We start from the raw sequence: 17132 nt of genomic DNA, 5'->3' as shown, positions 1-17132 counted from the left end.
TAGCTCTTGGTATGAACACGCCCATGAGCACCACATGGTCTGTGCTCAACAATAACATTGGCTGCAGAGCAATGATTTGAGGGGTCTGAGGAAATTCGTGCAGACCATAAATTCAGCTGTCTGGTCCGTCCTGTTTTCCCTGAACTTTAACTGTGGTTGTCGCTTTGTGTGTGCGTGTGTATGTGTGAGAGAAGCAGGTGACCCTAGTGAAGGTGTAAAACGTGTCTCCCGGTTTTCTATTAAAGCTGTGTAGTGGGTATATAGTCGGCTAGCTTGTATGCTAAGAGTGGCTAAAATGAACTACCAGATGAACGGTTTCATTAACAACAGCAGCTCGGTTTACGATGAAGACTGCTTCCTCTTCTCTTCTGAGTCAGTTGGAGAAGGACACCCCGGTAAGTTTTAACGTGCCATTCCTTGTCTGTGAGGTAGTTTCCTCCCTCCTCCTCCTTGACCATAATAATTAGCTTAGCATCCTGTTAGCCTGTCAAACAAGGTTGGGTACCGCTGCTAGCTTGGCATGTCTGAGTGGAGTTTATGGAAAAGCTAGAAATAACAATTTCAGTGGCTTGTTTAATTTACTTTTGAACAGTAAAGTCAGGGAATATTAAGTAAAAGGGACACAAAGAAGAGGACACGACGTGATTTAAGTGAATGTAAAGGTTGTTTTAAAAGGGAAAGGGCTAAAAGTTACACTGGCTGGAGCAGTCTAATTTCGGCTAAACTCTAAAGCTGAATAAAACTGATATTTAGAACGTTTTAACTCAAAAAACATGAATGAAAGAATGGCCTGCTCGGCTTCTGTTTTGTGGACTGTTAAACAGTTTATACAAAATGTAAAGTTTCCCACATACCTTACAGACTCTACCTGTAATCATTTATACTCCTTAGAAGTTAAGGGAATAGTTTATTTGAAAGCTCAAAGTCACTGTTGCATCCTAGCTGCATGGCGGCTAGCTGGTATGCTAACACCACGTTATCCCGGACTGTTGGTGCTTGTCAATCACATCCACCCCATCTCTCCGTCAGCAGTCAGATGTTTTATCCCGTTGGGGGTGTTGGCAATACACGCAAATTTGTGTTTATTTAGGACCCTTGGCTACCTTTTAGCACTGCATCATATCATAAGTTCAGACAGATAATAATGCTTAATTTGTCGGAGATGTTTAAGAGTTGATTTGTCCTGCTTTATCGCCACTTTTCAAGTCGCACACTGACACCTCTCCTAAACAGCTCAAACAAAAACCTAACTTAATAAGCTTAATGAGGTTCGGGCCTGTGGCAGGACTGCTTTTGTGTTGGCTAATTCACTGTAAGGGCTTACTAGAGCACTTAAGCCATCATTAAAAACGCTGTGACAAGACTAGTTAAATCTTTTCAGTGAAAAGACTTACAAGAAGCCAAAACTGAGGTCTTGCATGCTTTAATTGAAGAATTATTGAGCAGCTTGGGACACAGTGTGCTGCAGTTCTCAGTCTCATACTGGGACAGCTCTGTTGCAACAGATAATAGGCTTACCAGTACTCCTAAATATAGGCACTGCAGGGGCTAGTGCTCAACTCTGAGGGCAAAGTAGTCCCGTTTACAGCCTTTGCAGTTAGAAGGGAAGAAAAACTGCTTCAACAACCTGAAAGCTGAATAGTCTGTTTGTAAATCCTGTCACACCGGTTCTAAAATTTGTTTTTTGGAAATGTTGAAGTTGAAGACCAACACACTATGGTTGGTCTTATACTATAGTTAAAGGCCTCCAAATATGTGGATATGGAGTTTAGGCTACGGGTTTCAATTTCTTTGCATTCAAGCAATCAAATGTGGAAACTACATCATGAAAGGGCAAGCACAAATATCTTTGCATCTGTTCTGTATTGAAATGATTTTTGCTTTTGTTACAATTGATTGAAAACTAGTCATTATCCAGTCTTAAGTGGCAAGAAGTGTAAAACCTTCTCTTAATGATCGTAATTATTAATTTGAGACTTGGCTTTTTATAATATGCATAATTTAATGTTTCATTCATTTAATTATGAAGTAAAATATCAGCTGTTATCGTCATTTTACCAACCAAACTAAGGAATCGCATTAAACTGTTGTGCTTATTTTGCTCCACAGATAAAATCTGTGACCAAATCAGCGATGCCGTGTTGGATGCACACCTCAGACAAGATCCTGATGCCAAAGTAGCATGTGGTAAGTCAAAGAGGCAGGGCAACCATAAAGGCTTTTTTTTTTCTTCTTTTTTTTTCTTTTTTCTTTTTTTAACTATGGCACATGATCCACTGTTGAACCATATCTATGCAAAATTGGGCATGTTACAAATCTCTGAAACAATACCAGTCTGAAAATGTACTTTCTTAAAATGTTGTTTTTAGGGGCTTGTATTCAAATGATCTATCATGTGCTTTCAGAGTTCTGCCCTAGGGTGGGGTTTAGGTGCAGACATGGCAACAGTTGTTAATGAACTGCATTTTCTTCAGGCCATTTTCATTGCTTTCACTGCATATTGTTTTGTTTTTTGTCCTCAGAAACTGTTGCCAAGACTGGGATGATCCTGTTGGCTGGGGAAATCACCTCCAGGGCTAATGTGGACTACCAGAAGGTTGTCAGGGACACAATTAAACATATTGGCTATAACGACTCTTCGAAAGGTAAGATCAGCTAGCTGTGAGTTTAGCTCCGGTTCAAATGGGTGCAGTTGTATCCAAAAGGCCAAAGAAAGAAAAGTAATGGTAACTCTCTTCTCTCTTGGAGAAAATTACAGTAAATCTTGAAGTCTGATTATTACCCTTTCATAAAAAGACTTGTGCCACCACTCTGGCTTAATGCCACTGATATCATGGACGTAGGCTGAAAGATTCTTGAACTTTTTTAAAATTATTATCAACTATAGTTGGTCTACAGATCTTGTTTGCACATAGTGACAAATTCAGTAGATGCAAAATTTGTCCTAATACTACTTTATTTTGACGTATAATGATAAGCTGAAACATTTTACTGAGGCTTATTTTGGGGGATTTATAGGCTTTGATTACAAGACTTGCAATGTGCTGGTGGCTTTGGAGCAGCAGTCCCCTGACATTGCCCAGGGCGTTCACCTGGATCGCAAAGAGGAGGATGTCGGAGCCGGTGATCAGGTCAGCTGATTCTTACATTTTGTCTAGAGCCAAGTAACTGAAGCCAGAAATGTAGCAGTAATGTACTTTAATGATTTGGTAAATCATTTAATGATTTGACACATGACTGCAACTGTGGCAGGGTCTGATGTTTGGGTATGCCACTGATGAGACAGAGGAGTGCATGCCGCTTACCATTGTCCTGGCTCACAAGCTCAATGCCAAGATGGCTGAATTGCGCAGAAATGGAGAGCTGCCCTGGCTCCGCCCCGATTCCAAGACTCAGGTATGTGGTCAAAGTATATTTACAGTTTGGAGCCAGTTCTTTAAGTTATAAGTGTAGGTGGAAGCTAAGTTTGTTTATTTCCTTCCTTTGTTCGGCTTTTGTTTTTCCTCCTCTTCAGTTTGTACACTTATGGTTAGTTGGTAATTGGCTGTAACCCTATTTCTGACTGTACTGAATAATTTAGACAGTATTTGCAGATTTAAGTGTGGTTTGAATGTTGAGTTCCTGCTTTGACATGCTGTAAAAGGGAAATCTTAATACTGTGTATAAATAATGAATGGTAATATTTTATATTCTGTGTTTAAAGTGCTTGGTGCCCTCTGTTCCTGTTTTGGTGCATTTGCTGTTGACTCTTGTACATTTTTGATGCAGTTTATAAAGTTTCACTCACACAGACGGTGTAAAAGTTGGATGGGTGGATGTAGCTACCATGATGCCACTCATTAGTTCTGGAAGTCCAGCTTTGAAGCCTCAAAATAATTTTTTTTTTTTTTTGGTAAAACCTGATGTGAGGAGAGGGTTTGACTGTGAAACTGCACACTCATTGGCTAACAACTTGGTAGACAAGTCATGCCATGGATTATCCTCCTTTCTGATGGGATGTGTTAAGACAGTTTACAAAACTGACTTGTAAAGAGTACATTCTCACTTGAACATGTTGACTCTTAGTCTTTCCTGTGCACCAGTTTATCTTGCATAGTAAGCAGGTGACTGTGTTGAAAAGCTAAACGCAACAGCCCAAGTTCAACTCCAATCAAAGGTTCACTGCTGCATGTCTTTCCCCCTAATCCCTCATTTCCCCACTACTGTTATCTAAAGGAGAAAGACCAGAAAAGCAATGTGAAAAAAGAAAGCAGTCCTCCCATAGGCCAGCTGCAGGTATCTCCACCTGGTGGACCTTAAAAACATTGCAGATTTAAAGCTTTTGTGCACAGGTTTCACTTTTCAAACACAGAAGCTACATCATCTTTATACAATTTATATTTATAGTTCAGATAAAATTGGACAATACTGTCTGTCCTACATTTTGGGAGCTCTGCAAGAAATGAAGATTTGTGTTGTGGGTTTTTATGCTGTTTTTGGAAAGATACTGTTAGCTAAAAGACATCCTCACATTAACTATCAATGCTTTAGCCACAGGCAGTGAAAATATTTGTGGTAAATACAGATGCATGTCATTATTATTGCAGATGTTCCTGCAAACTGTTTTGCTTACGTTTGTTCAAGCCTGTGATCATACTAGCTGGAGCCATCACCTGTCTTTGTTTTCTCCCTCAGGTGACTGTTCTGTACAGGCAGGATAGAGGAGCCATGGTACCTCTGCGCGTCCACACAATTGTGATCTCTGTGCAACACGATGAGGCCGTAGGTTTGGATGAGATGCGTTGCTCTCTGAAGGAGCGGGTGGTGAAAGCCGTGGTTCCCAGCGGGTTTCTTGACGATGAGACAATCTACCACCTGCAGCCCAGTGGGCGCTTTGTCATTGGAGGACCACAGGTGAAACAAAAGCTGTAAACCTTTTGAAGGCAGCCATGCTGTCACACTAAGGTCATTAAACTTTCTAGTGAGATTTAATGGACTAATACCTCCACCTTTACTTCTGGCAGGGTGATGCTGGACTGACCGGGCGTAAGATTATTGTCGATACTTACGGGGGTTGGGGAGCCCATGGCGGTGGAGCTTTTTCTGGGAAGGACTACACAAAGGTAGACCGCTCTGCAGCCTACGCTGCCCGTTGGGTGGCCAAATCTCTAGTAAAAGCTGGGCTCTGCAAGCGTGTCTTGGTCCAGGTGAGTACACAGTATATCAGTTTTACTCAATCTAAAACCTGCATATAATGGGATTTAAAACTCAGCTGCCTCTAGAACTGAAGGTACTCAAATTCATGGTTTTACATCTCACAAAAAGCAGTGTTTACAGCTCCCCGTAGACAGTCATGCACCAGCTTGTCATCTATTGAATTCTGCTTGTTGGTTTAATCACCTTTTAATGTTTTCATATTTAATTTGTCTGCAAAAACCTGTTACCATTGTACATGCATCATTGCATCTTGCTCTGGATTTTCATTTGCTGGCATTGGATTCCTGTGCTTTCTAAGAGCATAGAAAATATTTTCTGTGACTGCCTAGACTTGAGTTGTTGATCAGTGTGTACAGTATGTGTTGTAAAATGTACTCTACAGTTAAAAAGTTCTCAATGCTGCTCTATTGGGAAAGCAAATCAAGTGGTGAGCAGTTCTAACTGGTCTCTGCAGCTTGTCCGTAAGCTCACTATTCCTGGGCTTAACTGCAGCAATGATCAGCTCTGTATCATCACACTCACAATTGAATTGGAGAAGCTTTTTGACTATAATCAGTGTACTAAAGCACATGTGGAGTGCTTTGGTGTTAAAATGTCTCTCCTGTCATTATTTTTGAATGATGTGTTTATGATTAACAATTGTTTTAGGTATCCTATGCCATTGGTGTTTCCCATCCCCTCTCTGTCTCAATCTTCCACTACGGGACCTCCCAGAAGAGTGAAAGGGAGCTGCTGGACATTGTGAACAAGAACTTTGACCTCCGTCCAGGAGTTATTGTCAGGTATTCTGTGACAGTATCAGGTCTTTGCTACCAAACCTGCACTTTAGTTCTGTTTTATTAGGATCGTTGTCATTTGGTTTTAAACAAGAGGCATAAAAAAGCTAGTCATGTAGTCTAAGCCCTTAGCTGTACAGGCCTAGAAACTGGTCTGAGCATCTGGCAGCCTACGGTTACTACGGAGAAAAATGTGGATTCCTTGACCAGCTGGCAAGTAGTTGGTAGGTGAAATTGGGCACAAAGTAGGTGGTTTTACTTCTCTATATTTCAGCAGTGAAACTGGCATTCACCCAATCAGACGTTATTCCCTCTCTCTTGGGGTCTGGGGCCTAAATGTCAGAAAACTCTCAAAATGGAACCTAGTCTGTTAATGAGGTAAAACATTGGCATGTGTATTTGAGTTATATGATATAACATTCCTCTACAATCTTGTGTTTTTAACATCTCTAAACAACAAGTTTCAGCTATTGTATGTTGTTAAAACCGTTCCTTTAACCAAACTGCATTTGTGTTGCCGACTACCAAGAGCAGAAATGTTTAGCTGGCGAGTCACTCTATTTAATTCTTGTTTCAGGGATCTTGACCTGAAGAAGCCCATCTACCAGCACACAGCAGCTTACGGTCACTTTGGTCGTGACGTCTTTTCATGGGAGGTGCCAAAGAAGCTGATGTACTGAACACCCCCCTCCTGTTTAATGGGCCTTGTGTCTGTCATCCTTCTTCCAGTCTTCTCCCTTTTTAAAATTCGTCCTCTCACAAACAGCCACACTTTGACAGCCTTTGCTACATACAAAATGCCCTTTATCCACATGTTGGTACACATCCCTGCAGAGAAAAAAAATGGCTATTTCAGTTCAGTTGCCAAGACCAGAGTTTAAGCGCTGCGGCCAGATTCAAATAATTTCTGGTGCATTTCTTTTTCTTTTGCATAATTAATGGCGATCATGTTTCCTGGCACACCTATGGAAAGAGTGCACAGATTTGTATGTCAGCAAATCTGGTATTATTGACACCTCCATATTAAAACCATACTTGCATACAGTAATGAAAACACTTCTAGTATTCCACAACCTTCAAATTCAGAATCTCACTGCAGTGTAGTTTTAGAAGTGATCAGTGGAAATGTTTTGTCTAACTTGACGGTAACTACACAGTACAGAAACGTCTTCTATTCCACTTGCACTCCTTTTTTTAAAAAAAAAAAAAAAATGTATATTTTTTTTTATAAACCTCTTGATGGCAAAGATGGGTCAAACGCTACAGTTTTCTATTTATTTCTATTTTTGTTTGTGCTGTCCCTTCAGGCCAGTGTTTTCTGACGTTTTACAGAGAAGTCAGAAGCTGCTATGATCTCGTGGTTATGTTGGGCTGTACCTCGATTTATTTTGTAGGCTTTAAAACCATGTGAATGTTACAAATGATGTTAAATGTGTCAACGTTCTGCTGACCAAGATGAAGGCACAGTACTTGGCATTACCGAGACAGAGTCTGGGTGTATTACAGAGAAACCTGGGCTCCGTCACCTCTAAGCAGGGGCTGCCTTTATCTCATGGAAACACCGTACTTAAATATTTTATGATGGTGTTTGAATGTGGGACCTAAGTTTGACTAGCAAGGAGGGACAACTGAATGTTTGTCAAGTCGATTTTATTTTTTAAATTCTGAAAACTTTTCCCAATCTTGTTGCCTATCCTGGTTTGTCCCGCCTGAACTCAATGGGAAAGTGGAACATGAAGAGTAAAGCTACATCACAAAGATGTGAGCACCGCACAGCTTCAGTTAGTAGTTTTAAGGTTACCTAAAACGCATATTGCATGTACAGATGCTGTTAATCGAATGCAGAAGTTGTAAAAGAAGCTTTTCTTTTAAAATATTTGTTTTTAAAGCGATGTATTCATATTTAATGCCATACATTGTGGGCTATGATTGTGACAAATCAAATGTTTCCATGAGAAACTGTTCTGAGATAACTGCTGTTCTTTTAAAGAGACTGATACACTTTTTTGCTAAAACTCTAGATTGTTCATGTATGTGTGATTGTCAGACCCTGGCTAGATTCAAACCTGAGGCTTTTATGGAGTTTTTGCCTTTAAATGCTTTTCCTGTTGCACTTCTCACCTAAATGCTGATTCAACTCAGGCTTGCAGCATTTGGATGTTCCTGTGTTGGTTATTGGCAGGTTTAAAATATGCCTGCATCATGCAGCTAGATGGTGCTGTGTTCCCCAAAATTATAGTGAAGTAGGTTTTTAGTCTGACTCCTGTAGCACCACCTTGTGGCTCGTTGCATGTACTACAGATTTAAATTGCTCCTACAAATCTGGCAAACATGTCTGAAAGAGGGTTAATGTTCCCCTCACCTTTGTTCAGACACTCCCACAATAGTTACGGTCATCCTGCAGGCTTTATATCTGGCATTTGTGCAAAAGACTACTTGCGCTTATTGACATCTGCACCCTCACACACAACCTCTGACAGAGGGAGGGAGAGATCAGTTGTAGACGACTGTTTTAATCTTGCCGCCGAGTGGAAGAGTTGGTGGGATAACTTGCCATGTCCAGTGTATTTATTTCTAGGTTGCTGTCTTGTGAGTTGAGCAACCCACAGAGATGCAGGTGTCGCATTTATGTGACTGCGTTCATTCAGACTTGGCGCATGCTTAAAGTGATATATTAATGTTGCAGTGTTTGGTAAGATTTTATTTTTTCATCGTGCTCCTTCAGGCATGCAGCAAACGCATCAGGATGCAATCACAATAACAGGATGCTGTGGCTGACGGGCTAATGTCACACTGGTTATTTAAGGAACCTACTTTTTAAACTTTGTCTCCTCTCGCTCATCCACAGATGGAGAAAATAGTAGTTGGTGTTGTACAGAGAAACCAGCCTGTTTACATGTCTCCTGTGGATGATGTGTTTGAGGAGCACTCCCTCCCTTGTTCAGTTTTTGTTTTTTAAAATCATTTAAGTCTGCCAGCAGTTGCTAAACATGGGGGGTAAAAAAAAAAAAGAAAAAAAAAGTGCCTTTTCTCCTCTTGCAAATTTCCTCTTCCCCTACCTCAAAGTACACAACTTACCATTTTGACCCTGACAACCCCAAGGCTAGTTTCCGTCTTTGGCGTTTCCGAGTGTGATTTGTTGTTGACTTTCTCTTAAACTGTTGAAATAAAATGCACCCTTGCTTTGTGCTTACAGGCTGTGCTTGTTTTATGTGAAGGGCTAACTTCAACATCTTTAAACTGTGCTGCTGTAGATGATACTTTCATGTTTTTAAATAAAGCAGAAGTGATCCTGTCTGCGAGGTGGTAAAGACGAACACTTCCGGTCTCTATTTGTGCTTTATTACTTCTTCCAAACTGCTGACTTGAAAGTAGGAAGATGACTAAAGACTAAAATATCTGCCCACCCTACATTCAGCAGTCGACTCAAACACTTTTACCTCATTTGACTTCTAAATCTCAAACATAAGTCTATTTAACAGCAAAGGATATGTTGTCAAGTCAGCTGGGAAACACTACAAAAACACTTTATTAAAGAAGAGACAGGAAACTTGAGAAATGGTTGGTATATTAAAAGGCAATAAGTGAAATCTAACTCTGAGCCAGTAATATTTACTCTGCTACAAGAAGTAGCAGTAGCGGAGTAAAGATGACACTTAAACACAATGTTTTCTGCATTTCATAACTCTGTGCAGGCTGAATATATAATGCAAAAATTACAGTATGCAGTAAGAAATCAAATTGGGATGTGAAATACTGTTAAAATGCTGCTGATGAAGATTTGGTGCTCGATGAAATATCTGCTGCGTCCACCACGCTGACTCTTATTGGATCTGCTTTGAAAAGAAGTTGTGTTATTGAGACTGCATGTTTTTTACTTTGATTTCACACAAACTGTAATCAATGTACACCCACCTTAATCCTTCAGATTGTGTTGTAGTTCAGAGGCTTCCAGGCAAATTTGTGGCAGTAGAACAGAGTCTGCACAAAGTGAGACATGCGTCGCATGTAATACTGCAGTGTCTGAAAGCTGAACGGGTGAATTCATTGTAATAGAGGTTTACTTACTCCGCACTTGAGAGCAGTCTTGACGTCTCTGCATCTGTATGTTGTCAGAGTGCATGGATCTGCAGGTTTAAAGCAGGAGATAGAAGAAAGTTCACTTGCTAACTGAGAATTCTTTAAAGGGACGTTTTGTATACTTTGATTTGTGCTTTCAGATTAGACGGATGCATCAAATTTAAATCTCAGTTCCTGGGCCTAAAAAGTACTGTAATGCATGAATGATGCAGTTGTAACTAATGTATAATTATGCCATATTAGGTCTGCACTTAAACTTTTTTTTTAAAATATAAAGCATGTACAAGACAAATTATTGGACATCCTGGTCTCTGGAGATTTTGTCCAACATATGACATATTAAGTAAACGATCACAATCACTGCAATAGAAGCAAGGGAGAACAAACTGACCCACAAGCAGAGATTCTTCCCCTTTACAGAAGTGCATGAGGTGACAGATGGCCTGCGGGGTCGCATAAGCCAGTATTGCATCCAGCACTGTCCTGCTGACCTTGTCGATCACAGTCTCACACTGGTTGCGGTAGGAGGCCGGCAGAATATGGCAGATCTCTTCCAGCAGCTTGACCACTGCTTCCTGTAGAAGAGGAGCAGAGTTAAAAAAAAAAAACAAAAACACGGGCAGTGATTACTCTCAGCTGTGTGGTCTGATTGCTTTTAAGTGTCTGTGTGCAGCACAAGGAAGTACTGTTTTTATGTGCGGTGTAACCGTGTTTCACCTCTGTTCTTTCTTTGGGAAGCAAACCCTCCAAAGTCTTGATGAGGAAGGTGCAGAAGGAGCATTCGGTTGAAGGCTTCACCTGATTGAGGCACATAAATGGCAAGAGTTCAGCACAATGTTGTTTGTTTTTTTTTTCTCCCCGCAATGTGTCTTTCTAAACTTCAGATACTCACATTATCACTTGTCACAGCAGCCTGAAGGGCCTCCTGGGCAAAATAGCTGAGCATCTGCTCTTTATCACAAGAGCTGCAGAGCCCGAGGATTTTGCACACCTCCGCTGGTTTCTGTGGAAGAGAGGAAAACATGTTTACTGACTTCTCAGTGTCAGAAATGCCATACTCAAGGATGCATCTGGTTTTGGACTTCTCAGACTTACCAAGATGGAAGTAACAAAATTGATGGCCAGTGGGAACATCTTCTCCACCTCTTGTTTGCAGAGATTGGCAGCTGGACCGTGCATGAGTGCACACACGCTTTCAATGCCATTCATGATCTTTTTCTGTGCAGAATAAAGCGGTGAGTCAGAATATTGACTTAAAGACTGGTAGCCCCATTTGTCTTCAGCTAAGTAAGCAGAGCAGGTGTGGCATTTTTTTTTTTTTTTTTTTTTTTCACATTACATAAATAAACTTGTTGATTTATTAAAATGCATTTAAATGGCCTGTATTTGTATAGTGCTTTTACTAGTCCCCCCTAGGGACCACAAAGCGCTTGACACACCCAGTCATCCACCCATTCACACACTAGTGGAAGGCAAGGCAAGCTACAGTTGTAGCCACAGCTGCCCTGGGGCAGACTGACAGAAGCGAGGCTGCCATATCGCGCCATCGGCCCTTCTGGCCAACACCAGTGGGCGGTAGGTGAAGTGTCTTGCCCAAGGACACAACGACCGAGACTGTCTGAGCCGGGGCTCGAACTGGCAACCTTCCAATTACAAGGCGAACTCCCAACTCTTGAGCCACGATCGCCCCGCTGGTTGCTCGTTTTCCTTTTGTTTTGCTTTGTTCATTTGTCTCTTTTAATTCTATTTTGTTGTACTTTTTCAACATGTTCAAAATAAAGATTCAATCAATCACGATCGCCCCCCTGTCTTCTGCCCCTTTAGCTTTCATCCAATCACAACATGTTCATTAACCACCTACTAATACTATGTGAGGCCCTAAACCAGAATCAGTGTTGTGGATATAAAGCTTCAGTACAAAATCTTAACAGTCACAGAGTTAACAAGTGAACTGAATGAATACTATTCAGTTTTCTATTTGTGCCTAACAGTAGCAGGGTTTTTTTTCCCCAGACTTGTTTACTATGGTGTCATGTGGTAGTGGTTGAGAACAAGGCATATGTTACTTTTTATTTATGTTTTCATATTTTCCTCTATATAATACTATTTAAAAGTCTTGAGGAACCCTTTTCTTGTTAAGACACTTAATACTGACCTATGATGCATTCAAGCATCAAAACCCTAGTATTAGTAGTATTTTTGCACCAACCTAATCAAAGGTTGGCAGACAGGTGCAGCGTGTCCGTAAAAAGTTTCAGGAAACTGGACAAATAGAGGATAAGTGTTCATCATTGCCTAACAAGAGATTGAGTCTGAGTGGACAGGGTGGTTGTCAGGAAGCCACTCTTAAGGAAGGGAAATAACAAGAGAAGGTTGACCAAATTACACTGAAAATCAGTGGCAACAGGACTTATGGAGTGATGAATCATCATTTGAAAAATTTTGGGTTTAAGTCATTTTCAGAGGAGCTCAGTAAAGCGATCCAACAGTGAGTGTTTACAGCCATCTGGCATCTCCTGTTGTGTGGGGATGCATTTTATCCAGTAGTGTGCTTGCCTCTAATGGTAATGGATGGGCCTCTCAGAGCTCAGCATTATTGAAGCAGTGTGGGATCATCTTGACAGAGAGCAGAACAAAAGGCAGCCGACATCCAAAGAAGAGCTTTGAATGTCCTTCAAGAAGCCTGGAGAACTATTTCTGAAGACTAATAAGAATATTAAGAGATAACACGAAAACAGTTCAGGGTGTGTTGAAGAATAAAGGAGGTCATACCAAATACTGACTTTCAACCTCATTAGAATCAGACTCTGTTATTGTCTCTTACGCTGTATTTCCATGTATGCTTACACATTGCAATGAACCACTGCACCTTTTCCCCAGCAAAACACAACAAAACGAGGGGTGGTTCAAGACTTTTGCACAGTATTGTGTAACAGTTTTGTTTGTTTTTTTTAAACAGATATTTGGTTCATTTTTGTTTTTTGAGATTAACAGTGTGCACTGATACAGTGACATGTGATTAAACGCTGGTATTTTTTAGGTGTTACTTCGTAGCGGCAGCACCGATTTAAAGGTGAAGCGTGGACACTGAGCAATGCGGTGTTTGGTGAAACTCAAATATTCAGACACTAATGTGTTGTTTCTTTTTTTATATATACATCACTCCATGTCAGTGTGAAAAAGGAAAACAAGGGGTGTTCACAATACTGCTGTGTTCATTAAATAAAGGCATTGCTTGACTTCACACCAGCATGCTGCTGTGCTACATAAGCTCCAGACACATACTATGTAATAAATCCCAAACATCTTTCTCTGCATCTTTCCATGTGTACATCCTCTTTTATATCAATGTTTATCAACATACGTGATAAAAAAAAAAACCCCCCAACTTATTTCTGTCTTTGGAGCCTGTAAACCAGATCAGGCTAGATCAAAAGAGGATCTTGGAAGTCAAGTGTGTGTGTGTGTGTGTGTGTGTGTGTGTGTGTGTGTGTGTGTGTGTGTGTGTGTGTGTGTGTGAACAAAATTTGAATGGTAAATTTCATTTCAACTTTTCTTGGAAAAAATAGGAAGTGGCTCACCACCAAAACTATGAAGTGACCTTTAGTTTGGTGTGTGTGTTTTTAAGACATGCACAACTGGTTACAGATTATTTACATCTCCGAAGGTGAAAAATGTGCTCTAGATGATAAGATTACACTAAAAATTCCTGGAATGTAAAATATTTAGTTTTTCTTTATTCATGCCACAGGTCTCATATTTTAATCTTATATAATATATTTAATATGGGAATGGAAGATGTGGATAACATTATCAGCGAGCAAATTTGAACATTTAGGAATGTGTTTGCTCCTCGGGCACCAGGTGTACTCACCTGCAGGTCTGCATTGGAAAGCATGTCAACAAGGAGTTCAAATATTTTGGTGCAGTCTTGGCAAACATCTCCGGTCTGAAAAACAAAATCACATGATGAACATAAATTAATACCCTAAATCTAGGTTTGTTGGGATCTCTGTGCTGTGGGCACAGTTTAGTTTGGTTTAAAGTTTATTCAATCTGGATTCAAAAGTAGGTGGTAAAACTTTTACAACCTTTTATAACTCGACGCGTAACAGCAGACTTCATTTTGAAGAAATGAAAATCTCACTTCTCAACACTGCGCCCTTACATTTGCTTTTGCCCTCACTGTGAGCAGTGCTAAAGTATCACACACTCCTATAGTGTCATTACAATTCCCCACAAAAAAAAAAGAGTTTTAGGGAAAAAGTCTGCAAACATGTTCATGGTACTCAGGGAAATTATGTGAGTTTTTTCCTTTTTACTAACTACTACTAAATTTTAAATTACAGATGTCCAACTCTTTTCACATCGAGGGCCACATACAGCCCTCTTTGATCATAAGTGGGCCGGACAAGTGAAGTTTCCCCTCCTGTGAGTTTAAAGACTACACATTGACTGCCTGAGATATTTTAACATAAGAAAAAGAAATGTAATTTCTACAGTTCATCTCAGGTTTTCTACATGACAAAGAAATGCTGCTGAAGTAAATAAAAGACCTCACGCATTGAACAAATTAGAAATTTCTATAGTCATTAGTGAAAAAAACACACAACATACTTTTACTTTCATGTCTTTTACTTATTTATTTTGGTCTACTTTGAGTGGCCATGCAGGAGGCCTTTATTAGTAGGCAATGCGGTAAGACCAGAGATGGGCAGTAACGCGCTACTGTAATCTGATTACTTTTCAAAGTAAGTAAACCTCCGCCTACCCCATTCCTGCTTTACAGGTGAAAATAGAGCAAAGGGACCACTAGTCTTTGACTTTATTTATTTTCTGCTGTGTTTTACTTGCATCTATTTGAAAGACTGAGTGCAAACACAAAAAATATTTTATTTTATGTGCTGGAATGTGCAGAAAATAGGTTTAAATGTTAAATTAATTTCTTCAAGTCAGAGAATGGTGCATATAATTTTATTTTTGTTTGATGCATAAAGTTAAAAGATTAAAACTGATAAAACAAGTTTTAAAAAGAGACTTTTCCATTTGATTACATTTTGTATGATGGATTATGTAGAAAAAGTAGAATTGGGCTGAAAGATCTATCGCTTTATCACCTCTTCAGGTTGTAAATCGTGTTTTTTAAAAAGTAACTAAGTAATTAATTACTTTTGAAAATAAGTAATCAGTAAAGTAACGGGATTACTTTTTTGGGGAACTAATCAGTAATTAGTTACTGATTACTTTTTTCAAGTAACTTGACCAACACTGGGTAAGACTCATGAAAAGATTTTCCAAAGCCGTCCAGTGGACTGAATTGGAGTCCTTGCAGAGCTGATTCTGGCCCCCGTCACTTATGTTTGACACCCCTGATTTAAATGTAAAGCATGGCTTAACTATGAGAAATCACTTACTTTTAACTCTTCAGGAACGCTTTCCAAACCACCGCTGCTGTAAGTCAAGGCTACAGGAAGAAATTTTCATTAATAACCTTCACTTTAATTAATCTCATCACTATACTTTATTTTATTGTCTTACCACAGCCTTGGAGAGCGATGGAGAGAAGCAGGGCAAATGTAAGCAGGGCCATCTTCTGTTAGTCTCTGGAAGGTTTCCTTCCTCACATCTGTGGGTGAACTGCAAGAGCTGCTTATATCTGATCCACAGCTGTGGTCTCAACCCGTTAGGTTTTTTTTTTGGGGGGGGGGGAGCACGCTTGAACCAATTTGATAAGATCTCATTCAGTTAGCAGAAGTTTTTTTATTCCCCTCCCATTCTCAATATGGTAATGTTAGTCGAGTTTCATATTCACTTCCTCACACAAAGGTGCAAAAACAAGTTATTATTTTATCTTTCAAGACATGTGTGGGCTTTTTTTGTAAGTATGTGCTGTATTTCCTAATGCACTACACTGTCATATCCAACTCTGCATACTTTATCGCTCTTTCTTTAAAACTGTACCATTCACAACGTAACTGTTTCAGATTGTAATCTCAGTTTGCATTTGACAAACATAAATGGGGGAAATGTTTCTCCTGCTTCAACTCGTTCCTTTTAGCTTCCCAGAGTCTGTGCAATATCAGCAAATAATATAAAACATGTAGGAATTTGCCTTACAGCCTTGACCTAATGCTAACAACAAGCTTTGATAACCACAGATCTATGACTGTAGGTCGTTGTTAAGTTTATTTTTACATTTAAAACTTCTGTGACATGCCATTTGTACTACTACTTCCTGTGGAAAAAATTAGAATAACTAGCTCAATACTGTCAGACAGAGTAGATGCTTAAAATCAAACAAAAAGTATTGTTAGACACTAAAAACCGGGGTAAATATAGAACACATTTTCTAAATGATGGTTTCATTTATTAAGAGAAAAAACTAAACACACCCGCCTACTGGGCCTACTGTTTGTAAAAAAAGAAAGAAAAAAAAGAAAGAAAGTTGCTGTGACTAATCGCATTTGTAGAAACCTGAGGTTAGTTTCACTAACCACACCCAGACCTGTTGAATCAAGAAAACACTTAACTAGAACCTGTCGGACAAAGTGAAATTAAAGATCTCAAAAAACGAGATATCACATCACAATTTAAAGACACTTTCTGTAAAAGTTTACAAAGCCATTTCTAATGCTTTGGGACTCCAATGAACCATGGTGACAGCCTTTATCTACAAACAGGTAAACCTTGGAAGAGTGCTGACCCTTCCCAGAATTTGTGAATCTCCCACTGCAAAATTCATCCAAGAGCACATTCACAACTCACAAAAGAACCCAGAACAACATATACAGATCTGCAGGCCTCCTTTTCCTCTGTTAAGGTCAACAATAAAAAACAGAGACTGACCAAAAAAGAGCATTTCATAAAAAGAACATCACGCTGACAGTCAAACACGGTGGTGGTAGTGTGATGGTTTGGGGCTGCTTTGCAGCTTCAGGACCTGGATGAATTGCCATAATTTGTTGGAACTGTGAATTCTGCTCTCTATCCAGCAGGACAATAATCCAAATAAACCTGAAAATCCACGTCTGAATTGCTCAAAAGCAACAAAATTAAAGTTTTGGAGTGGCCTAGGAAAAG

The 17132-nt window shown here is 39.8% G+C and overlaps 2 protein-coding genes across 2 annotated transcripts; one reads left to right on the top strand and one right to left on the bottom strand.

Moving 5' to 3' along the window:
* Window positions 1-64: 64 nt before the first annotated feature.
* On the top strand, window positions 65-9289 carry mat2aa (methionine adenosyltransferase 2Aa). The gene is made up of 9 exons (XM_004538178.3): window positions 65-395; window positions 2110-2187; window positions 2523-2645; window positions 3019-3131; window positions 3253-3396; window positions 4675-4893; window positions 5004-5186; window positions 5845-5978; window positions 6550-9289. The coding sequence occupies exons 1-9, from the start codon at window positions 278-280 to the stop codon at window positions 6650-6652; spliced, it is 1215 nt and encodes a 404-aa protein (XP_004538235.2). The 5' UTR covers window positions 65-277; the 3' UTR covers window positions 6653-9289.
* Window positions 9290-9473: 184 nt separating this feature from the next.
* Window positions 9474-15722, bottom strand: sftpba (surfactant protein Ba). Its single transcript, XM_004538180.4, has 10 exons — window positions 15591-15722; window positions 15467-15516; window positions 13927-14001; window positions 11148-11270; window positions 10945-11055; window positions 10770-10850; window positions 10444-10627; window positions 10041-10099; window positions 9888-9953; window positions 9474-9805 (listed from the first exon to the last, which is right to left on the bottom strand). The coding sequence occupies exons 1-9, from the start codon at window positions 15640-15642 to the stop codon at window positions 9897-9899; spliced, it is 792 nt and encodes a 263-aa protein (XP_004538237.1). The 5' UTR covers window positions 15643-15722; the 3' UTR covers window positions 9474-9805; window positions 9888-9896.
* Window positions 15723-17132: the final 1410 nt, after the last annotated feature.

The sequence above is a fragment of the Maylandia zebra genome, linkage group LG7 (assembly GCF_041146795.1).
Source record: "Maylandia zebra isolate NMK-2024a linkage group LG7, Mzebra_GT3a, whole genome shotgun sequence".
In the NCBI taxonomy this organism is placed as follows: Eukaryota; Metazoa; Chordata; class Actinopteri; order Cichliformes; family Cichlidae; genus Maylandia; species Maylandia zebra.
The sequence above is the reverse complement of the archived record's forward strand: the minus strand, read 5'-3'. Positions and strand labels throughout refer to the sequence as shown.